The 25,649-nt window shown below is 36.9% G+C and overlaps 1 protein-coding gene across 3 annotated transcripts in view; it reads right to left on the bottom strand.

Moving 5' to 3' along the window:
* Positions 1-25,649, bottom strand: part of Runx1t1 (RUNX1 partner transcriptional co-repressor 1) — a 139,379-nt gene that overhangs the window by 20,562 nt on the left and 93,168 nt on the right. For all 3 annotated transcript variants that reach the window (XM_071602249.1, XM_071602248.1, XM_071602250.1), the window contains 4 exons: positions 24,865-25,046; positions 13,144-13,394; positions 8,739-8,824; positions 8,001-8,202 (listed from right to left, as the gene is read on the bottom strand). In XM_071602249.1, the coding sequence (XP_071458350.1) occupies positions 8,001-8,202; positions 8,739-8,824; positions 13,144-13,394; positions 24,865-25,046 (721 nt within the window). The remainder of the gene's footprint in view (positions 1-8,000; positions 8,203-8,738; positions 8,825-13,143; positions 13,395-24,864; positions 25,047-25,649) is intronic.

Below are 25,649 nucleotides of genomic sequence, written 5' to 3'. Positions count from 1 at the left end.
AAGATTTTTAGGATGAAAATAATCAACACTGTACTTCTATAAAATATAATAATTATTCAACCCATGATAAATTTCAAGGAGAACTGAAGTTTTCTCTACATTTAAAAGAAATGCCAAGTTAACAGACTGATATTTTAAAATAATACTTTATCTAATGATATGTTGAAGGTCAAAAGAAATTCAGTCCAGTATCCTATATTTTATGCAGCTACAGAACATGAAGAAAAAGAAAAAGCACAATCAATTTAGTTAAGTGTATGTCATTACATTTAAATGCTATAAATACAAATGAGTGTTCTGAATCCAAGCATGGTATATAGTTTATCAGGTGGCTAGAACCCTAGATTATAACAACTATGTTGAATTAGGAAAAATGTATAGCAGTTTGGTGAAGGATATACAGAAACTCTCTATACTATCTTTGCAATATTTTCTTAATTCTAAATTTATTCCAAAGAGTTTCTTTTTAAAAGTTTACGTTATAATTTCACGACTACTGAATAATCAGATGGCCTGGAAATATCCATGCATTTTCATATGCACATTCATTTCCACAAAGTAAATGACAAAACCAAAAAGTTCTTACTGAAACAATTTTCATTCTTAAAGAAAGCTAGATAAAACTGGTGCATATACAACTTGGAAATAGGACATAGTTAATTAGGTTTTTCAAGATTACCTTCTTTAGCAACTGTAACTATTTCCAGAAGAAGTAAAGTGCTATGAAATTCACATGTAGACAAGTATAGTAAAACAGAAAGATGTACTTATGACAACTTTTAAAGACAATTTTTAAGGAAAAAAGACTTAAACTTAAGTATAAGTAATTGGATAAGAATAGATAGTAAAGTGTAAACACAGAAAAAAAATGCCTTTTCCAAAGAAGCAAATTTTTTTCATTTTTCAAAATTTTTGATGAAGAACCAAACTTTATTATAAGGAAAAAGAAAATCTTTTAAAAGATTTTTAAAAGTGCTAAGTTATCCAAAGTTCATGCATAAATAATACTAATTACTAGTCCCAGGCAACATAGAGAGAAGAGAGTTCTAAAACCCAGTGGAGGTGAATTTTAGCTTTACCAACTACTATTTACATGACATTGGGGAAGTTAGCTTCCCCCTGCCTCAGCTGCCCCATGTAAGGCAAGAGCTACTTCATCTGAGGATTGAAGAAGGTGCTCCCCACAACATGCTTGGCATAGCATGTCCTATGCTTTCATTAGACATTACTTGCTATTTATTATCTTCATCGTTACCATTATTTAGCAGGCTGACCACTAAGAATAGATATGTACTTGTTACCTTACAGACAAGGAAGATGAAGAAAAAAAAAAAAAAACATCATAAACCCTTTTCTCCTTCCAGCGTAACTAAATAGTACAAAACATTAAAGGAGGCAAAACCACTGGAGAAGCTTCAATTAAGCAAAACATAGGAAGCGAATTTTTTAACTCCCACAGAATATGTCACTTAGTGATACAAATTATTTTTGCAAATTCAATTCACTGTGTTTGTCCTCAGAAGCCAAAGCCCTCAAATTTCTTATACTTTTTTCCTATAAATATTACTTAAACCTCATGAATGTGAATAGCCTCAAATTTTCTCAAACATTAACATTCAGGGTTCAGCCAAACTTCCACCTTCCATGCGCTCTACAATAGGCATCCTGAGGGTTCATAAGCCACACTGAGATTCTATGAAGAGTTTCACCTTGGCTGCAGCTCCATATATGTCTCATTGACATGCTGCTACATCCACGTAGACCTGAACTCCACCTGTCCTAGACACCCAATGATTATACCAATGCCCATCAGGTAAAATGGCTTCATCAATCCTATTCTGCTTTGTAAAAGAACATTTTTTCAAAATATCCAAATTTAAAGGGAAGTAATTATAGATGCACATTTTACAATATCCTCTCCAGTCCTAAGTCACTGCAGTCTTCCTAAACATCAGATCTGACAATGGAAAGCACAGTGATGGATACTTCTCAATCTATTTGAGTCCTCAAATATTAAAGACTTTAATAGCTACAAAAATCAATTAATAAATTGATTTAATATTTTTTTCTGATTAAGCAGTAGCATCAGAATCTATATAGACAAAACTGAATTTAAAGGCCAAAAAAATTCCTGGAGTTGATAAATAAGAGAGCAAGAAAAAATAATAATAATAAGAGAGCAAAAGACCCACTCTCCTAGGAATTTATCATTTTAGGGTATTGGGGAATCTAGACAAACCCATGCAAAACAGTCCAAGGTTGGACTCTAAAGGAGCTAATGTTTAGTTATTAGGTCTTTACTACCTATAAAATATCTGTTGCTATAAAAATGAACAGTTGTTCTAAAATGTAGTAGTAGAAACAAAGACCGGAGAACCTATAGGAAATGGTTTAAAATGTGAGACATAGAAAGATCTAACTACTGAAAGATGGGAAAACTAGAGAGATGTCCATCTAAGTCAAATTTAGTTTGCTTTGAGATGCAAATTGCTTAGAGGTGAGAGGAGAACAGGGCCAGGGCAGCCTCTTTAAGCTAACACACATCAATGTAGAAAGGGAGGACTGAGTCAGAATGAAGGATAAAGTTATAAGGAATGTGAACGGAAAGGGCAATCTTTGATGTATGGAAGAGATGGAAGATGCACTACACTTACGACAGAATGGAGACCATTGGATACTAGATACAGGAAGGGCCGCCATCAATATACATGAAGGGATGAGCTGACAGCCTTTGGAGAACCAATGTGACCTCACATGACCCAGGACAGCAATGCTCAAAGCTTGGCAGCACCTAGGTATGGCCTTCATCCTGTAGTGGGCAGAATGAGGCTGTGATCATGATAATATCAATTACAGAAACCATTAAGAGAAAGGTTAAGTGATTTCATCTTTACAAATGCCACTTGGTTTTATTTTTAAGGGTAATATGTTCAGAAATCTCAACACAAGCCTAAACCCAAACTAGAAACTAGGAACTGCTTTAGAATTCCCATCTTTAACAACAGACATACCAGGAAATAACCATCTCTTTGTTTTTAAAAGATGGACTTATTTAACAGTCTTTTAAAACCCTATATAGTTAAAGCAGAGTTTTTAAACATAGCAGGCATTTGCATTATAAAGTTAGCTGAGTGGTCATGAAATGAATTCCATGATGTGATTTAAAGGAATCAATACAATTGTATAAAACTTCACAGACTTTTATGTGCAGATATATTCTGAGTAATTTGTCTGTAGTTTCCATATTCTGATAGTATAGAAGTTGAACAGTATTTCCTTGGTTGGAGGAAAACTATTTTTCTGCAGTCATGTGTTCTGAATCAGGGTTCTAAAGATACATATTTAAGAGAGAATTCGAATTTCTCTGCCTCTTAAGAAAAGTATCCACCTTGGAAATATTTTCTAGATAAAAATTATCTATTAATTCACTAAAATTTTGCAATCTTGAATGCCAAACATAAAGCTCTCCTGTTTTGCTTCCTGCCATTCTGAGATTGCAAAACAGGAGTACATCATGTGTACTACAGGTCAGGCACCATACTATATATTGTAGACCTGTCAATTCACTTAATACAGAAATGCCTAAGAGATATGTGTCATCTTCATTTTTATAGATAAGGAAACTGAGGCACAGTGAGATCATGACTTACCGAAAGTCACCAAAAAAGTGTGAAGAGGAACCGAGACTTCAAATCCTAATGATCTGCTGCTCAGAATTTGTACTTTTAAACTTAATGCTAGATTTCCTAAGGATTTAGATACCAATGGGAAATTTCATGATTTAATCATACAGCAAGCATAAAATTTGCCAGCGACAGCAAGTCAGTGGGAGTTGGGGGTGATTAGGGATTGAACCCAGGACCTCACACATTCTAGCCAAGTGCTATATCCCCAGTCTTACAATCCTTTGTTATTGTCATTGTGAGACAGAATCTCACTAAGCTGCTAACATGGGCCTCCAACTAATGATCCTCCTGCCTCAGCCTCTAGAATAGCTGGGATTATAAGTGTCAGCCACCAAACCTGGCTCCTCCAACTAGAGCAATTTTAAAATACAAACTCCTCCATGAATTCAACAAACTCCTGAATTGCTAAGTTTTTTTTTTTTTTAAACGAATAATCAGCTTAATTTTTCATCCCATTTCAACAACAACAACAACAACAACAAAACAAATCAAACAAAAAACCCCACTATACTTCTTTCTTTGGCAAGAGCTAACCCTTACTGACACATACATGAAAGTATTTTTTTTAATTTACTTCCCTATTATCATTTATACATTCAAAAAGTATTTATACATTCAAAAAGTAGAATAGATACATCCATATTTCAGAGCTGTAACTCTCAGTCCCTAACAGTCTTAAACTCACCATTAAATTTATTTTTTAAAACCCTAATCATGTGGAAGTCTTCTTGAAAACAAAGGACAGACAATGAACATAGATTCTAGAATAGTCCAAAGCCAGTTTAAAAAAAAAAAAAATTAAAGCAAGAGAGGGATATGAGTAGCATACTGAGAGAAAAAGGAATTGAAAGGAAAAGAGCTACAGAGGCCCAGACAAACACATAGAGAATACATGAAAAGCTAACCAGCCACAATCTATCCTTATGAATCAGGTAGTTACCACAGTGATTGAATCTATCAATTCTGATCACATTAACCTGGGTCTTTGGTGAAGTTCACAATGTAACTAAACAAATATACAAGGCCCATTTTTAAAAAGAATAAATAAAAATTAGCTAATTCTGTTAAGAGTTGAATATTTAGAGTTTTTCCTGGACAGCCAATGAGGAATAATAAAAACAATCCATATTTACTATTTCAAGTGAAAATCTATTTTTTCTACTATTTCAAGTGAAAATCTATTTTTAAAGGTCCTTTAAGATTTCAACTTGTATTTATTTAAAGAATGGGAATGACATTATGAGTTCAGTATGTTCTCAAGTGTTTAAAATTTTTTCAGAGGCTATTCACAATAGAGTTGTTATTTAATATCTGGGGGAAACTCCTAAAATTCAATTAGTGATAGATTAATCATGCTATTTTTCTAATCCCCCATACTGACTTAATGCTGCGGATGTATTTCAACAGTGAGAACGGGTCTGAGAATAAAACAACACATCAGTCATGGAAGTGACGTTCTCCTCTGTGCAGTCCCCAAATGCAATTTTAAAATGCTAAGAATGTGTGTATAACAAACATTCCCATGCTCCCAAGTTGGGGATGTAGGTTAGGCAATATTCTGAACCAAAGATTTCTTCTACAATATATTCTGAAGGTCTCATTTGAAGCCGGATGGTTTAAGAATTGAAAGAATTAGGCTAAAAAAATATACAACCTAATCATAGCATAATGAGATCGACATGTATATAAAAGAACAACAGATCCATAACTTCATCTTAAACATGTACCCCATTAAAAACTTTCCAGCAACAGAGATTTATTAACCAATAATCCCTAATGTTTTCATAACACACTTCAATACATTCATCTCCAAAACCTGAGAGAGAGAGCACTTTATGTAGATGACTGTATTCCTTGATTACAAACTACCTGTCCTCTTATTTACAGCCTCAACCCAGCTCCAGAAAATGAAGCTCAAGGGCCTCCAGAATCAACTAGCAAGGACACACAGGAAAAACTGTTGGATGCCAGGACTGGAACACTGTGTAGCTCTTAAGAGTTGTGATGGTTTCTTAATAGGTAACCAAGGGTTCTGTGTCCATAAGAACATGACTCTTTTTGTGGTTTCTAAACAAAACAATGAAATTCTTGTAGCATTTAGATAATCTTAACTACGCAAATTTAAAGCCAAAGCAACTTCTCGGCTTTACTAAAACTGTGAATTCATTAAATGTCACTAAAAGTAGTATAATTTGTGTACTCGGAAGGAGTAGCTTAAAAAACAAACAAACAAACAACCCAAGCTTATTCTTTTGGTTCTATATATAACACAGAAACTGAATTTATCTCCCTGGAGAATATGGTGTACATCGGCATCATCAGAGTTTGTGTGTAGGAGTAGTGACTGTGTACAAAGTGGCTTATATTTGGTGGGTTAATAACAATTTAGGTATGATGTCAAATCAATTTTTGAATTTCTTCTTTTTCAGAGTCCAGTTTGTAGGATTCAACTGAGGTGGCTGTCCTGTGCCTGTAACATTATTCTCTTGCCTCTCTGTTCTACTAGACCCAAATATCCTCAAGGAAGAAATAAAGAATCTCTTTCCTTCATTACGGCACCTGGTTCAAAGCCTAGTGCATAGTAAGCACTCAATAAATATGTAATAGTTCCATTAATGTGTGCCACACAGAAGGTCAAAGTGTATATTTTTACTGCTAAAATCTTATTTTTTAAGGCTCTCAATTTTTGCCTACATTACATCTTTATAAATAATATCATTTTCCTTGAGCAAATCTGCCATGATTAACTGATCTCTGTTCATAATAAGGAAATAAAAACAAGATGTTTATTATACTCTGCTCCAAATAGCTTTGTTTAGCCCAATAATGGCTCAAATCAAACTTAATTCTGTTTTCACTGCTTGCCTTAATACAGCCTGACAAATATCCTTTTGTCTTTAAAGTCTGCTTTAGAATAATACCTGTTGGGTAAATTAAGTGGCTAGGAATCTGCCCTGTTGGGTAAATTAAGTAGCTAGGAATCTTCCTTAATTTACTACTTATTAGAGTAATAGGCATTCAACACTCAGGAATTAGCAGAAATCCACAAATAGATGCAAAGGTAACTATACTGGCTATGAATAATTTTAATAAAAAGATAATGTGATCAAATAGCCAGATAATATAGTTCAAGCTTTTAATTCTTGATAATCAGCTATGGTGCCAATTATGTCAAAGACATGAGCTTAAATCTGCATGTATACAATAAGGTTTTGTTTTGTTTTGTTAGAGTACAAGGACTGTACTCTAACCTGAGTGAGCTACAGGTAGGGAGCTGGAGATGAGAGAATGAGGATCCACAAAAATCATCCCCACTAAGTTTGTTCAAATGGTTCACACACAATGGCCAGCAATGTAAATGATGACACCTTACACTTCATTCAAGCAGAAGTTTGCAGGCCACTCCAAAATTCTAGTAGACTTCTTTCAATATCTTTGGGACTATATTCTATTTATAACCACAATAATCCCCGAACACCAATACTAAACATAGTTACGAACACTCAATTTCTAAGGTGGAGTTATATTAATAGTCCCATTACATAATGAATGAAACCATAATTAAACAATCTAACTTATCCAGTCATAGGAAGAGAGCTACATACTTTTTATCATCAAATTTCAAGTGGAGTAGGTAAACTATATAGCTTCTAGGTTTCTCTGTCCAAGAGGGATTTTTGAGAGAAGTTTTTTTCTTTTTTTAATGCAAGATACAACCACAAAACAAGACTGTCTTAGAGACTGTATCTTGAATTAAAAATTAGAAAACACACATCCCTGTGTGCAGTGCTGTCAAACACTGCTGTGCAGTAGAAGAAGTCCCAAGAGGCCTTGTTAGAGGAGTAGAAGCCACGGGCCCACTCTGTGAGATGGGGTTTCTGCAGGTTTTGAGGCAGGGTCCAAATAGCTATATTATGAAGGAGCATAAATTTTAATAGTGCAATAAAATTCTGGTTCAGTTTTGCAATTCTGTCATAAACTCAGAGTATCTCTTATTTTTGAAGAAATGTTAAAAACAGCCAGTGGGTAATAGCATAAGAAATATCTATTCAAGATTCTCATCTGGCCGGGCATGGTAACACACACCTATAATCCCAGGGGCTTGGGAGGCTGAGACAAGGAGGATCCTGAGTTCAAAGCCAGCTTCATCAAAAGCAAGGCGCTAAGCAACTCAGTGAGATCCTGTCTCTAAATAAAATATGAAATAGAGCTGGAGATGTGCCTCAGTGGTCAAGTGCCCTGTGTCAAACCCTGGTACCTTCCCCCCACCCACATCCCACCAAAACACAAAATTCTCATCTGAAGTAAAGATACCTAATGCCACTGGGTCAGGGTTGACAGGACTCTGCTGCCTGGAGTGGCTGCTGCTACTGCTGCCGCCTTTTTTCAAGTCCTCAGCATCACTGTACCGCCGGATCCAGTAATTCAATTCTTCCCGGTCCGCTTCCTGACATCGCCTTAGTACAGTGAGTGACCGCCTTGTTTTTTCTACCATGTCCATTATGCAGTTTAACAGCTGCGCAAGAAACAGGAAGAAAGAGGTGAACATACAAATCACCACAGGTTAAAGAATTTGGTGGGTAAGAAAATCAATATTTCAGGATAATAAAAGATGAAATTGCATTCCTGCAGGATTTCAGTTTAGTATTTCTAATGGTCAGATCTGAAATTCCAACCCAACAGATGAGCATATTCAATGGGAAAGAGAAGAAAAGCAAGAAGTGTGAATGTGAATCATGACAGTCATATTTACCTTCAAGGTGTTATAATTAGTAAATCTACCTTTCCAGAATAGTAAGCCAATCACCCTTTCAAAATAAAACAGTAGCCTGCTGGTCTTTTTCCAAGATCTAAATATTTCTCTTACGTGGCTTTCACATCAATTTGGAAATCAAATCTTGCATTCTACTCAAACATTTTCATTCATTCTTTTTTTTTTCAAGGAGATCAGGAAACACAATACCTTCAAAGCATCTTTAAGCTTTTATCATATGACCTCACTTCAGTTGTTCTCAAAACATTTTTTAACCTAAATGTTTACTGATGTCTTACATGGTCAAGATGTTTCCATTCTTCTGCCCATTCTCTGTCTGTTAGTCTGTGATCAATCATTTCTTCTTGACGTGTGCCATGCAACCCTACAAATAGAGAGAAAAAGGCTTAATTGCCCTAAAGCATTCAGTACCCAATCTGTATGCAATCCTGCACATAGCCAGGACCATGTGGGCAATCCCAAAGATGTTAAAACATTTTATTTTGATTGGAGACAAGAATTATACTTAGTCAGAATTACCCAGTGGCGTCCTCCTAAGAACGACAAAAATATTAGAACTCCAAGGAATTCTAGAGGTCATCTCATCAGAACTCTTTATTTTACACATGAGGAGGGAGAGCTACATGATAACAAGTCTAGAGCTTCTTATTCATATGAGACTCCCTAAGTAAAAATATAAACATATTCTTAGCTCTTAATAAATACAAGAAATTGGGGCTGGGATGTAGTTAGGTTGTAGACAGTGTGGTTAGCATACACAGACTCTGGATTTACTCCCCAGCACTAAATAAATAGAAAGAAACATGAGTAGACATTAGGTGGTTTCAAAATATGACTGGTCTGCATTAAAAAATAGACATTATAACTCATTTTATATGATTTCCCAAAACACAGTAAACCATTTTTTCATGCTTCAGCTATAGATGAATACAATCCTAATATATGTATCTTGCTGATAAAATTAGGCCACAAAGAGAGTGTTTTTATATTTGTATATAAAAGCTATATATACTAATTCAATTTACAAAAACATAAGATATAAAAATGAGATATGTTTTATCAAAAAATCAGCATGCCAGTTATACTTCAACAAATATCACATTCAAATTAAAAAAAAATGAATATTATAATTTGGAGCCCATGAGTATTAATGCTCTTTAGCACCACAGTTATACTGCTATGAAAAAGTATCATGTAAATATTTACCAAGTGCACTGATATTAATGAATGAGCGCCATTAGGTAAGTTAGTCATTAGAATATGAACATGCATTTTCACATTTCTCCATAAAAGGTCAGAATAGAAGACTGATGAGAGAGGTCTAGAAACCTGGTGTTCCTCTCATGCCTTCATTGTGGAAAGTGCCCTTTACCCTCTACATCAAGGAAGGGCACTGGGCAATGTTATGCTTTCTGCTTTGAATGACCAAAACAATTCTTTTTGGTTACTCTCCCTCATATTGTTAATCTGAACAGCAAATTAAGTCTGGCATGGTTTGGGCTTCTAGACATTGAGGCTCCTTCTCTGAGGTCCTGTCATTTAAGCATTAAATGACAATAAAAAGATATTGCATTCCACTTTTTGTGAAATCTAAGTGGTTAGAAATCTTTTCTTTCTGCTGACTTAAGGCGAAAAAAAAAGATGATTCACATGACTCTTTCAGCCAACTACAAGATACAATTTCATCCATAACCCATGAAAGTGAACATTTATGATAGCTCTCTCAGGTAAAAAATAATAAAAAATAAAAAGGTATAAAAATACTATGCATCATTCCTGTCCAAACAGAACACACTCAGAGATAAATTTTAAAAGTTAAAATTGTCAATGCCACCTATTGGCAAAACATAAAATTGCAAATGTTTTACTAATTTGCTTAATAGAAAAGATATTGGGAGGGGAGAGAATAGTTATTGCTCTGTTTAGTGTGAATATTTCAAGTTGAAATGTTTGCAAATACGTAATTTTTGTTGACTTATTTGTTGCCTGTGTTTTGGGGAAAAAAACACTATTCCTACAATTAATCACAGAAAATAACCAGAGGATGATGAAAATATAAATGTGACAGGAACTTTCAAGATGGTGGCATCTAAATGTTTGGCAGTAAGAACCAAGACCTCTAGAGGTCTCAAAATTTTCAAAAATTCTGCAAACTAAATCAACAATGATTCAAGCTCTAACACTCAGAACAATTAATGAGCAATAGAAAGTTTGTGGTTAACAGGTGTCTACTACGAGTCTTAGTGGTCTAAGTTTCATCTCATTCTTTTAAAACAGAAGAATGGTAGAAACATTGTTGTGCTCAAGTATTTACAGGAGAAATAAGGGCTTCATCTGGTACTTTCAAACTCTGAAGGTCATTTGTTGGAATCAAATCTATGTAAGGAAAAAATAAGACAACTGGAAACTAATTTCTTTACTTCACATACTTAAATATTCAACACCATACAAATTTTATTTGTGTTCATAATACCACAGGGATATACGAGAGTAAAATAGGTCATAATCATCAAAGAACACATTTTCTGTTTGTGGGCCACCTGGCACTAATGTTGTGTCTTAACTGGTTCCTATGTTTTAGAAGATTTTTAGCTAACTAGGCTAAAACCCAAAGCTTACTTACAAACTAATGCTGCTTACAAAATTACTTTATTAAAGGATTCAGTTGAGTATATGTCACTACATATAACACACATTTATAAATCATATCAGACTAAATACACCTTTATGACAATTTTTATATTCTCAAAATGGCAGCCTGATATAATGCCATAATTTGTTACTCATACATCAAGATTTTATTTTACATTAACACACACTAAACTCTGGCAGACTTTAGGGATGGTTAAGTAGCTGCACATATTTATAGAGATTAGCACTATTAGTTTTATAAGCTAATATAATTAAAAGGTAAGAAACATGGTCTGAAGAAAATCACATAAAACCAATGCATACAGATATAATTCATAAAGGGATATTTTACATTACTAGATGAAAACATAATCATTGCACATAAGCATAATTACTTCCTTGTTGATTACTTTATAGTGCACTGTAACTAATAATTCACCAAATAGCATTTGCTGCCTAAGAAGTAGACCATTCTCTGGCACCTACAACAGTGTATCATCTCCTGAACTGGTCTCACAGTAACCTGATGATTCCACTGCTATTTAAACATCAGCAATCATATTTTCAGGCCTTAAGTCATCAATAAATGGTAAGGCTTCTGCATAGAAAGGGGTTGTAATCACATTTGGTTTTGAGGTCTCAGTCTAGACTGAGAGAAAGCATAACCACTTTTGAAAAGCCCTTCAGAAATAGTACCTGTGAGAACATTAGACAGATCGGCCATTAAGAAAGCACAAATTATGTGCTTAGCCATTTTTGTCTGACACACTAAATAAACATAGAAATTACTGTTGTGGGCAACCAGAATTACTAATTTACTATCTCACAACCAAAGCCTCAGTCATCTCATCCCCATTCTGCTTTCTAGACCTTTGGAGGACTCTGGACAGGAAGGCAAAAATACTACCTTACAGCAGCCTAAAAACCTGGGTAGAAGCCTAACACAAACTTCTGCATTTCAGGCTATCTCTGCCTGTGAAAAACAAAAATGAAAATAAAATCCTGTCACTATTATTCCAGTAGCTGACAGCTGGCTGGCTTTTTCCCAGAGTTCTGTATCTTCAGCTCTGTTTTCTGATTTTCTACTTCGACTTCACCCTTGTTCTTTCTGGTATCCTGCCCACCAAATCTCCCATAGTCAGGAAAATTGGCCAGCAACTAGTTATGAAGTAAAGGGAGTCCTGTTGGTGGGTGGTATGGTCACAGGAGATGGGGAAAAAAGAGGGAGATGGTTGTTGCTCTTAGTGAGATTCTGAAGGTTAGACATTGAAGGTGTCTCAGGAACAGCGTACTTACTACCTGATACCATCACCTCAACCACCTATCATCTATCAAAACTTACCTTAGGCATCTTCCTTCTGATTTTTTTGCAGCAGACATTTGCTCAATAAAAGGCAAGATCTCCTAAAGCTTTATATCCAATAATTTTATAAAGAGTAATGGACACAGGCAAGTAGGACACAAATTTTCCTAAACTCATTCATTCTGTGTTCTGTTCTTTGATGCAAAATTGACAATACTAATTTTAATCACTGGCATTTTCTAACAGAGAAAAGTACCAAGCATTCCTCACTGTCAAGTTAAGCCATAAACAGTATGCCATATCATATTTTGGAAATATGGAATATCATGGAGACTGTACAAGTCCAAATGAACTCAGACTATCTGAAACAAAAAATATATACAAAAGAAACTAATTTTTAAAAATATTTTTTAAAAAGAGTCACTGATGTTTGATTCTCAAAGAGACTACATATGAAATCTCTCATAAAGCAAGATTCAAGCTAAAAGTTCATTTTACTTTTGTTACCATAATTAAGGATTTTATTAAGTTTGACACCCTCCTCGAAAAACAAAAAGAAAATTAACCTGCTGTCTTCAAGCATATAAGAGTATACTAATAACACCAAGTTTTCTCATAAAGGGGACAAAATGAAGAAAGCAAAATTTTGCCCCTATAAGACTTCAAGCCTCAAACTCAGTTGAGAAGTAGTGATGTAAGAACCTACAGCATCCAACTGCCAAAAAAGTGAATAGATCTTTGAGTCTTACCCATAGGTCTGTTTCTGTCCCTGAGGTCCCTGTGGCTGGGGTGTCGATAGGAGTCCCTGTAGTGGTGGGCAATGGCCATATCATCCAAACGGTAATGCTGAGGTGGAGGTGGGGTGGGGTGAGGCAGGCCATTTGGCTGGTAGGATAAGCCATTATTTGGACTATACCGCTGGCCTGGGCTAATAGTGCATGGTCGCTTGCTTGGATGTTCTGAGTGCAAAGGCTCTCTGTCAAAGCCATTTTCTTTGGTTCTGGGGGGCAGAAGAAAGAGAGTTTTGTTTCATTATATACTCAGAAACCAGCATAATTCAGATGCTCGTATCAAGCTTGTATCAACAGAATATTCCTTTACTGGCCAGAAGCTTTCAAAATTCAGCAGCTTCCCAGGAAACTTACAGGAATGCTCTGAAACCCACGTTGAGGCCCAAATGATATGAGATTGAGCATAGGAGAAAATGCGTCACTTGTCATCAAATTAACAAACATTTTTCCAGCTGAAGCTCATGTGGCTAAGTCACAAATAAGAGGAAACCCAATCTCCTTTTTCTGCATTTTAATGCAAAAAAAAAAAAAAGTGATTGACTTCTAACAAGCTACCCTAAGACAGAGTGTAGCCAGTGACAATTCAGCAGGATATAAATCATCACTCTCTGGAAGAATGCAGCACATCTGTTCCACCCAGCATCTGATTTTCATGTCAGAGAACACCTGAGAGCTGGGTTGTCCAATACAGTAGCCACATACGACCCTTTAAATTCAAATGTTACCTAATTTTTAAATTATATAAAGCTTAAAATTCAATTCTTCAGTGGCAGTAGCCACTTTTCAGGTACTCAATAGTCTGCTGTGGCCATTGGCTACAGAACTGGACTGCAAAGACACAGAACTTTCACATCATCACCAAGTCTATTGGAAAATGAGGATCCAAGTGAGCTAACACGATGAGCAATGTAACATCTGGAATACCAACATTATTTTGTGTCACTAGCATGATCAGTCAACAGAGCTAGCTGCGACTAGGAGGAAGAACTAAATTGCTCCCCCTTTAAGTGGAGGAAACACATGCCCAGAGAGTCTGTGTGTCCTGTCTGAGGTCATCAGGTCTTAGAACAACAGCCTTCATCATGTGACCCACAGAACTTTGAACTTGACTTTCAGAAGAAATAAATTTCAAAAATGAGGTCTGATAACTAATCACTGCTGTTTGATTCTCAAACAAAAGTAGGGCTAAAAAAATATTTTCTAAGGAATCTCTATTGCTTAGAGACTTACTCAATATATTTGATAAGATAGAAACAAGTTGCATCCAACTCTGACAGAATCACAACACCTGAGCCAAGGCTTCCCACAGCAGCTGGCTCTCCTCAGGAACCAGCAATTTATTCTTAGACCAGTGGCAGTATCTATGTTCCCAGAGAAATCTCCTAAGAATTCTTACCCATTCACAGTGGTAAGGCTGCAGATTTCCATGTGTCTCTTAGTTTTTTAAGTTGGTAAAACAATAGTTATAGAGGACTTAATACACTTTTTCTACTTTCCTGGAACCTAGTAAGAGTCTGATAATACCAGAGAGGAACATCTAAGTAGAAACTAGATCAACAATGGATATTATCAGGGGCAACAGGGCTCTACAATGACTAAACCTTATGTTCTTTTAGGGTAGAGTCCCAGTGACAACTTAGATAACCAGACTGAGAAGAACAAAAGGGTCAGAGACAGAAGGTGTAAGAACACAAAGAACTGAAGGAAAGTCTGCAGAGTTGAATGTGGAATGAGCTCATGACTACTACAAGCTAAAGGAGGAGCACCAGCTAAAGACAGGAGACTGGCCTCTACTGGAAATGACAGCAATCCATGGTCCCCCTGGGAATGGCAGCCAGCCATCTCAATGCTGCTCCCATCAAGTGCATGTCTGCACAAAAACATACTGACTCCATACATATTGATCATTGGTATCAGACTAAAATATCCACTATAGCTCAGACATTACCTAAATGTATTGCTTTAAAATAATTTCTAAAAGTGAAAGGAAACATTCTAGATATTGATTTATCTTCTAAGAGTACACCTATGTGATTTTAATCTGTATTTTTATCCTTTGCATTTCTGAATAATACACTTTAACATTCAATGCATATTACCAGCATAAATCAGTTATAAAATACTGAAGACTATTAGTAGCTATGAACATAATGCTAACACAGCACCTACCTTATGGCAGTATGGTGTAATGGAAAGAGCACTGGACTGGAAATCAAGAAATCTGAAATCTAGTCCTGGCTCTGCCAAGACTAGCTGTGTGACCTTGGACAAGTCACCTAACCTCTCTTTCATCTGTAAAATGAAAGGGCTGGACTAGATCAACAGTTTTCAAACTGTGTCACCTGAAGTGCTTAATGGATTCTGCAGGCAATGAAGACCTTTTCCCCCAACTGATCAAAATTAAAGGATTCAAGGAACCCCCTTGTTATTAACTGTGTTAAAAATTGGAGTCCCCTTGGGCTGGGGATGTGGCTCAAGCGGTAGCGCTCGCCTGGCATGCGTGCGGCCTGGGTTCGATCCTCAGCACCACATACAAAACAAAGATGTTGTGTCCGCCGAAAACTAAAAAAAAATAAATAAATATTAAAATTCTCTCTCTCTTTTTAAAAAAAAAATTGGAGTTCCCCCTAAGATTTCATTTTTAAAGGTAAAAGTCTGCTGCTAAAATCAAGTTTGAAAACCACCAGAATAGATGATTTCTGAGGTCCCTTCTAGTTATAAAACTTGATAATTCAATTTTTCTACATTATAATATTCTAATTATTCTATACAGTTTAATGTCATGGTTCTGTAGATCAAAACACATAGGGTTGATGGTTCGCTGGTCAAACCAAACAACATACAAATAAATTGTTCATAGCTTATTTTTGTGTGAAAATTATATATATATATATATATATATATATATATCTCCATATCCTCAAAATATCATTGTGCAGATCCTGTAGCATTTCTTTTTTCCCCATGATGCTGGAGACTGAACCAGGGTTTTGCACGTGCCAGGCAAGTGCTCTACCACTAAATGACATCCCTAGTCCTTTTTAGGGTTTTCTAAGTTGCCCTTACAAGGTCTGGCCTTGAATTTGTGATCTCCCTGCCTCAGCCTACCAAGTAGCTGAGATTACAGATAAGCACCTTCCCTGTAGCATTGCTATATATGAAACATCTTTGACCCATTTGTTTGAAACCAGCCCAACCTACAATATTTCCTTTTTTTTTTTTTTTTTTTTCAATGAGAGCAACAACAACATAGAACACCAGAAGAATCCTGGTAACTTTCAAATGGTTAGATATGTTACAGACCTTCAACCTCACATGAGCCCTCATTGGTGTTATTACTTAGATGACCCGATTATATGGGGATGGGGAGAGTTTCTTCCCCTAATGCAAGGGCAGCGATGACCTGAGAGGCAGGGCTGGGCCCTGCATCTGTCCCCTGATTTCTGCATATCCTTGCTGTCCTTTACTGGGTCTCCTCACTCCTGACAGCTAGTGAAACAATAAGGTTCATCACTTACAGAGCAGTTACATTTTAACAGCAAAGCATGGAAACTTTTGTAGCCCAAAGAACTAAAGTTACAAAAGACCTCCCTGTTGCTTCCTCCAATCACTCAGGACTAGCTTTTAGGCTAGCCCAAATCAAAGGATGTTCATCCAGAATGGTGACTAAAACAACTTAATTGCTATCTTCAGCTATCTACACCTTATTTGCCTAGGCAAATTTTATATTTGCATTTTAATTTGTTGCCCTTTCAAAGTGTACTAGGCAAAAATAAACACTTTTAATTTTGTCCCATAGGCATGCCCTTGAAATAACTCAAACTCTACAAGGAAACCTGTCAGGTCTCATAGACACGTGAAACAAAGTTTTGGTTTGGTTTTAAATTTTACCTAAGGATATTCCTTTTTTGTACCAGGAGACATATGCCTGAACATCATCTGAGCACTTCAACATTTAGCTCTTCTGTCAAGCACTTCTCTGTCAAGGTCTGATATCCTGAGCCCAGAGGGCACTCAGGACTCTGCTGCATGATCCCAGATTCCTTAATCTCAGTTTCCTACCTGGTACAATGCACACACTGGAAATAATAACTGTGGGGACAACTGAAGAGACAGCCTAACTTACACTTTATGCCATTGGAGGCTTCCCCTGGCCCCAGTTCCTCAATAATAGGATCTGCAAACTGACCATTTACAGAAGAACATGAACATTTTTTATAAAATTCTACACACATTATTTAACAAGGCATGATTGACTAGTGTGCACTGATACTCCCATAGTAACATGTATAATAAAATAGTATAACAATCAAGGAAATGGGAAAGTAAGAAAAAAATCTCATAAATAGTCAACATAGTATGCAGAAGAAGAAGATAAATCTCCTAATGACAGGAGAAGGTAGAATCTTCTTTCTTCCCCTACATTAAGATTTTTTTTTTAATGTGGGGAAAATTCAATTATAAAGACTTTTCTAGGGGGAGGCAAAGTGGTATCGCAATAAACTTTAGAAAAGGAAACAAGGGCAAATGCTAATCTTAGCCCTGTTGCAAATAAATATATTATGTGCCTTAGCTGCTCACTTGAGTTACAATGGGCATCTCAAAATGAGCATGTTTAACTTGGCCTTGACTCTCTCATGCATTCTGAGAGAACCTTCCAAACCATCATCCAGGGAGAAAGTTGAAAGTCATTCTACAGTCTTCTCCAAATCCAACTCCTATCACTGATCTCTTAAGGACCTGTGGCAGGCCCCTCCTTTTGTTCCAGGAAACCTTGATCTTGATCAGTCACTGCTGCTTGCTAGACCCCAGCTGCTTGCTTGGACAGCCATGTCTACCCAGGGCTCTTCAAAAGACAAGTAGCAATGAGACACTGATCTAAAGTTCCTATGAGATCTAACATCCTGTCACACACTGAATCTTACTTTATTCTTTATTCTTAAATTTTAGAAGTCTACATCTAAATTCTAGGAGGTAATGGTTCTATTAAAGATCAAAGACAATAATAACTCAATAGCAAACCTGTTTCCCTTCCTTTTCTAATGCGCACAGTTTGTCAAGGCTACAGAAGGACTAGACGGAGGGGGGGAATCACTCTTGTCATCATATTTGAAAACATAATTTACTAAGAGGTCTCTTTAGAAACTGTTAGGAAATAGGTGAGTTTAAATAAGAATTTCACATAATTCGTTTTTCATGGTGTTGAATATTGTATCTGAAACAAAATAGATTACAAACTCCCCTGTCTCCTTAAAAAGAAAATCAAACCTAATTCTTCATGACAACCTGCAGTAGTTTCTGTGTTTTGCTATCACTCTGGAGGAAGGGGGACATTTAGACGGTTAAGAACAGAGAGCTGAATGCCACAGAACCATCACTACCTGGATAGCCAGATGGAGAGAGGTGCCTTTAATCTCTCTGTTGCTGAACAACCACCTCAGAGAGAACTTCCTGAGCTGCATGTTAATGTCTTCAGAAGTAAATAAGAGGCAGGTGAATGTGGGCCACTCCAGACACACAGACACAATGCCTGGACCTTCATGGATTACAATGCACCAGGTTCACAGATCCACCTGAGCCTTCCCTCCCACAGTGGGAAGATGGAATTTTTCTATCACGTGTCTCCTGATGCTGTCCATCTGCTCAATGGTTACACTGCCTGTTACTGGCTGTCCCCCTTGTGTTTCCTAATCTCTGTCACTGCTGAAATATTCCATTTCTTCTTTTCCTGCTATTTGGAACTATGCTTTCTTTTTCTAATTCATCTGCACATTCAATTAGAGCCCTCCAGTGTTTTCTGGTCAGTGAATCCATCTTGGTATTGGGTTCCTGGGCCATTAACGGCTATTTTCATTGTTGTATTTCAGATTTTGTTTTCTTTTTTACATGTGTGTGTGTGTGTGTGTGTGTGTGTGTGTGTGTGTGTGGTGAGAAAGAGAGAGAGAGACAGACAGACAGACACTAGGGATTGAACCCAGAGGTGCTCCACCACTGAAACATTAATTCTTCATCTCCAGCCCATTTTATTTTCAGACAGGTCTTGCTAAATTGCCCAGGCAATCCTCAAATTTGCTATCCTGCAGCTTTAGCCTCTAGAGTCTCTGGGATTATAGGTATACTCTACCATGTCTAGCTCAGAGACGCATCTTTTAAAACCAAATAAGTAAATGAAGACTCTTGGGGGGAGATGTCATTTGGTGTACTACTGAAAATAACTGCATTAAATTTATCTTGAGGACTGGGGTTGTGGCTCAGCAGTAGAACACTTGCCTAGCACGTGCAAGGCCCTGGGTTTAAACCTCAGCACCACATTAAGATAAATTAAAATAAAGGTATTATGTCCAACTACAACTAGAAAATAAATTTTAAAAAATTATCTTGAATCATTTGTTTTTTTAAGTGGTGGGGGAATTTTATTTTTGGTGTTTTGCTTTATTTTGTTGTAGGTACCCACCATGTATAACCTACTAGCTTAAGCTTCAGTGGGAATACAAAGATGAATGAGACATGATCATTCCAACCCTCCATAAGATTATGATTTAACACTAGACAAATTCTTTACCATAAAAATGAGTTAACTGGAGCTATAAGGCTTCTATACATTTGTGTGGGATCTATAGACTGAAGGTACCATATGAATAGTACGAACATGGTCTAGGAGCTCAGAGGGAGAAAGGATTACTCCACAATGTATATTCAAAAGATCCGGGGCTTTGCAGTTGTATGAAATTGCTGGTCGTGTGACCTTGGTGGGCCTACCTCTAAGACCCTCTGTTTTTATCTACAAAATGGGGGTTACATTAGAGGTGCTGAGAGGACTATAGAAAGAGTCTATATACAGGGCCTAACCCATGGTTGGCATTTGATAAGTTAGTCAAAGCCTTTTGCTTCCTAGCTGGGACATGCAGAGGCTGGTGGCAGAGAATCATGGTTTGGGGTATTGGGTTGGCCTGGAGTTGGCCTGGTATATCCAGAACACAGGTGTTTGAGTTGGGAGCCTAGGATTAGAATTGGGTCTCTCTTAGAAGCCACATGACCTCAGACATTCAGCCTTCCTGAATCTACACCAATAGCACTGTTAGAAAATAAGTGTTATATATTAGTTCGTAAAAAAAAAAAAAAAAAAATATGCAGGGCCTGGCACATCTATTGCCTGGTAAATAGTGACCATTCTTATAGGATTTATGACTAGGAACCTTCATTCACATGATAGCTACTGAGACAGTATGTAAAGCCAATGATGACATAGGAGAAGCAGGAAAGAACAGAAACCATCAGTGGGAATACAGCTAAGACATGAAGAATATTCAGGAGGGAGAGACCTCGGGTATGGAAAGAAGTAAGGTGCCAATTAAGGCTGAGACTGCAGAGCCTGGAAGACTCTGCAATCACGCTGTTTTTCTCACCATATAAATATAACTGAATGCTATTTCACTAGACATCTCACAATTGATGTGATTAATATAAAAAATAATAATGACTACTGGGATGATCATGTATTTCTTGAAACTGAGGAATGCATAAAAGATGCAATGTAAAACAAAGCTGAAGATAGAATTCCTACATTTTCCTCATGGAATATTAAATGCAATAGATCATACAAATTTCATTGTCACTTGCATAGACAATTGAACAATTTCTTATAAAATATACTGGTGTGTTCTTTTTAAAATAACATAATCACTGACACCCTGTTCATTTTACAGAAAAGGAGAAATGGTCCACTCTGTTCAGTTGGTGAGTAATGCAATGATAATTTTCAGATATTCAAACAACAGGGTTTCAAAATGACTGTCTTTGGCCCCTCAAACCTGTGGCATTTTCTAACTTACTCATTCAGGCAGGCAATCTAGCTCACTTTGGATCTTCTGTCATTAAAAGGATTTATAAAACCTCAGAATATTATGTGATGCCATTTACCCACTTGAGCAATTAAAGAAATATGAGAAAGTAAGACAAAAAATCCACATTTCTTAGTTAAGTTTTCCTTATTTAAATTCTGCACACACACACACACACAAAAAAAAAAAAAAACCCACATTTGTGTAACGAGAAGATTTCAGCTAGGTAAATATGCTCACGTTGCCCGGAGCAGTAGCACATGCCTATATCCCAGCAACTTGGGGGGTTGAGGCAAGAAAATTGCAAATTCACAGACAGCCTCAGCAACTTAGCGAGACCTTAAGCAATTCAGTGAGACCCTGTCTCTACATAAAAAATATATGAAAAAAGAATGGGGATGTGGCTTGGTGGCTAAGCAGCCCCAGGTTCAATCCCTGGTACCAATAATAATAATAATATGTGTTAAAAATATACATACACACATATGCATACACTGATTTGTCCACTAAGAAACTCTACAACCCTAGACAAATTCTTGGGGCCTTCAGTTCCTCAAGTGTAAACAGGAGGAGTTGGCCTGGTATATCCATAAGATCCCTCCTAGTTGACAAATCATGTAATTCTAAGGTACAAGCAAGTCCTTCCAGAAAATGTTTAATTATTGGGGGAAGAAGAAATACAAATTAATCCAACTATGAGGCCTCTGGAATAAAAGCCTAGAGGTGTTAAACTGCAGTTGATATAAAGTAGTCCTATTAAAATGATAATGTATAAGAAAGGGATTAACAACATCTATCATTTGAGATCGTAGGGGGAAAACAAATCATAACAACAAAAATAATGATACCAATACAAGACCAAAGATCATTTCATCTGGTTTCTTCAGCAAGAAAAATCCTGAGTCAGAAAAGGGGCAGAACAGGTGAGAACACAATACAAAAAGCAAATTACAACAAAAAGCCACTGTATCAATGCTGTGAGAAAGGATGAACAGCAGTTAATTAGAATAACTAGTAATGCTCTAAAATCTTAGTATTTATTCACTCAGTCTCCATGAAATCAAGCACTAGCTATTCACTTCCCTCCACAGTCCATAGGAAAGCTTCTTGTCTTTAGAAGCCATCAGAGAGAGAGCAGGATTAAAACCAGTGCCCTTAGCAGGTCATGGTGGTGTCCACCTGTAAACCCAGAAACTCAAAAGACTGAGGCAGGAGGATCACAAATTTAAGGCCAGTCTCAAGCAATTTAGTAAGGCCCTAAGCAACTTAGTGAGATCCTGTCTCAAAATTAAAAATAAAAAGGGTTGGAGATGTGGCTCAGTGGTAAAGTGCCCCTGGGTTTATTCCCTTATTTGAAAAAAAAAAAAAAGGAGTGCCCTTAATTTATAGTCTCTATTTGTGAAGGTGTTCACTTCATATAACTTTTACATAGTGAGAAAAATACAAATCAGAATTCTCTTTCCTAATATTTGGGACAGGAAAAACAAAGCATGATTTTTAAGTGAAAATTGTCTTTTTCTAATTTGAGTTCCACAGTATTCTATCATAGACCAACAAATTTGGTACAATTGCTTAGGAACTCTCCCCAGAGCTATTATTTTAAAGAAATTAGAGAACATTTCACTTTTGTATACAGGAAAAATAAAGGAAAAAAGAGATTCCATAGACTTCCCTGGGCTATAAAATTTCTTTAAATAACAATAATGTTTTTAAAAAGAAAAAAAATATAACCTGTGTCAATAATATTTAAGGATGAGCAGTTCAATTTGCCAAAGCCCATCTCTGTAACACGTGATGGTTGTTTAGTACATTAACTCAGCAATTGTCACAGAATTTAAACCCCTAAAGTTGTAAACAAAATATAGAGCGCTCTTTTGTTCATGACATGTCATGAACAAATTACCAAAATGTGTTTTCTCCTCAGGTGTCAGTTTTTCCCTCTTTTAGTGACTGATGGCTCCCAGTGTTATTACAGAAACAGATTGATCTTTTTAATGAGCCAGTTTAATAGACTCCAAAATCTCACCGTGGCTGCTCATCCATGTCAGACCATATGCACCAACAAAACATTCAGTAAAACAAAAAAAAGCTCTGCTGTCAGACAGCTCCATACTCTATAAAATTTCATATAGTAGAGCTGGATATTCAGATAAACAGCCAGAGAAGAGGAAAATGCAGATGCAAACAAGATGCAGGAAATACATGCAAAAAGAAAATAAAGAAAAAGCCCAATACTATAGAGGTCCATATTTTCTTGGCTCAGATCAAATTCCCACGAGATACAAATGTATTTACGCAACATAGTCTCATTATTCTTTCTAAGGAAAATTCTAAGGAAACCTATTTGCCATCTTTCTATTATAACATATACTTCAGGGTTCCTTTTGAAAAGGGATGTTCCATCCAAAGATCAACCATATGAATTCTGACTACAGCAACTGTCTGTGAATAACCAGAGAACAAGACAGAAGACTCCTTTTAAGAGTCTTCAGCCTGACTAAATGAGCATGCTCTCGCTGTCTATCCACCCCCCCTACACACACACACACACACCACACAGGGGGGTAGGGCAGAGGGGGAGAGAGAGAGTTAGAGATCAGAACAAGAATGCTGAGTGTCTGTGGAATTTAATATGAAGTTTTGATATCAAGGTTAACTGCTTAGAGCTTACCTCAGGATTGTCCCAGGAAAGTCAAAAGCCATGTTACATTCAAACAAAAATTGCTAGAAAAGAGCCAGTGGGAAAATGGCTGGGAATATAGAAAAAAATGAATGAACTAAAGTTTTTATATTCCATCTTACGGTTATTCAGTAGTTAGGAATTCTAGCTGAGGTCATGCCCACTTTGAATTTTGCTTCAAAGATTATCTTTATGTTTATCCTAACTATCTAAATCTTTTTATTACACCCTCCTCGCCCCCAAAATAAATTTCGTCTTCTCAGTTTGCCATTCAGCTTCTCCCTAATTATTTTATCACATTATCCTAGAAACATGGAGCTAAAATATCAATACCTGCACGCAGCACTTATTTCCCACAAGGTTAATGGGCTCAGATTGGACAGGAATAGACACGTAAATCTATTCCTGAGCCACTTCTTCGTTCTTATCATTGTGTAGACATACCACACAGGTACCCACATTAAGCAATTCCCTTTAAAAGCAAATGTACCAAATGCTCTTATTCCCTCTTAAATCTGACCAAGAAAATATAATTCTCAAAAAGAAGAAAGGAGTACCATGGGCAGGTCATATGAGGAACTGGATCTCCAATATTTCACTAATATTTAACCTTTTGCTTTAGGAAAATTAAACCATGAAGTCCTAGGTCAAGAGGAGATAAATTCCAGTGGTTGTAGCATAAAAACTGCTTATCAGAGAATTATGTAATGACTACACTATAAATGGGTGGCTTTTAATAATATTCTGATTTGCACAGCAGCTAATACACTTAAGGGTAGCTAAGTCTGTCACAGACAGAGGTCTCTGGGCAGTTCCAAGGATGTTAATCTACTGTGAATCTGGAACATAACTAGGCCAGTGTCAACATCTCATAGGCTGTTGCACCATGTCTGATTAAATGCAGAAAAATAAGAAAAAAAAAAAAAAGAGAGAAAAGAAACCCAGTGCATGACAAATCAAGTTGTAGAGTACAGTTTCATTTTAAGAGTCTCCACGTTTCACATATACTTTGCAAAACGCTACTGAGACTTCGCATTCTTATATCATTGCTATTCCCCTAGAGATGAAGGCCAGCAGCGAAACTACAAAGAAACATGTCCTTGTACCCCAGGTAGGAGGGCCAGGCTGTGATGGGCCCAGGGTCCTCCACCCTCTCACCTGTCTGGAGTTCGCCTCTTCCCGTTTTCGTTCACATCGAGAAGCAGCTCTGAGGAGTCAACAGGGGAGGTGGTGCTGGCATCCAGAAGCAGCTGTTCGTGCTGGGCGAGGTACTGGGCAGGGTTCTGTTTGGCCAGCCTTGCGCAGTGGAGGAGCTCGCGCTGCAGCAGGGGCAGGTTGGCCTGCAAGAGTGCGACAGGAGTGAGAAGGTGGACTGCAAGGCTGCTTCCGACCCGTCCACCTAGTCGCCTGCTGCTCAAACTGTGAAGCAGCTCAGGCAACACTATGTTGTCAAATGCATGCCTCAGTTCAATGTCAGGGCCAACTCTAGGACAGGGCCTGGATTTATGTGTCACTTCACCTCCCTCCATTTCTTCATTGACAACACCAGCAGTGCGCTAATGATTTTTAAGGGCCCTTTATGGGGCAATATAAATTTTACAGCATGTGAGATTGCAGCTCCATCCATGAGTAACTTTTGTTTTCTCTAAGAAAGAAAGAGGGTAGTGAAATACAAACATGCTCTGATTAATCTCAAAAACATCTCCTTGACACATTGAGTTTGGGATCTAGTGATTTCTACAGGTCAAACAGGATAATCCCATGAAATGTCTTTAATCAATTACTAGCCTTGAGTGAAAACATAGGAACACAAAGATTCTTTTTCATAAGCATCAGATTCATACAATTAAGTAACTGCCTGGGTGAATATGGTCAGGTGTCCCACTTGGAATTCAAAGCAGTACACACTAGTAGTCTACAAAAGCAATCTGCTTCTTTCTATC

Source organism: Marmota flaviventris, chromosome 15 (assembly GCF_047511675.1).
Source record: "Marmota flaviventris isolate mMarFla1 chromosome 15, mMarFla1.hap1, whole genome shotgun sequence".
NCBI classification, from domain to species: domain Eukaryota; kingdom Metazoa; phylum Chordata; class Mammalia; order Rodentia; family Sciuridae; genus Marmota; species Marmota flaviventris.
This window is presented reverse-complemented; position numbering and strand designations above follow the sequence as displayed.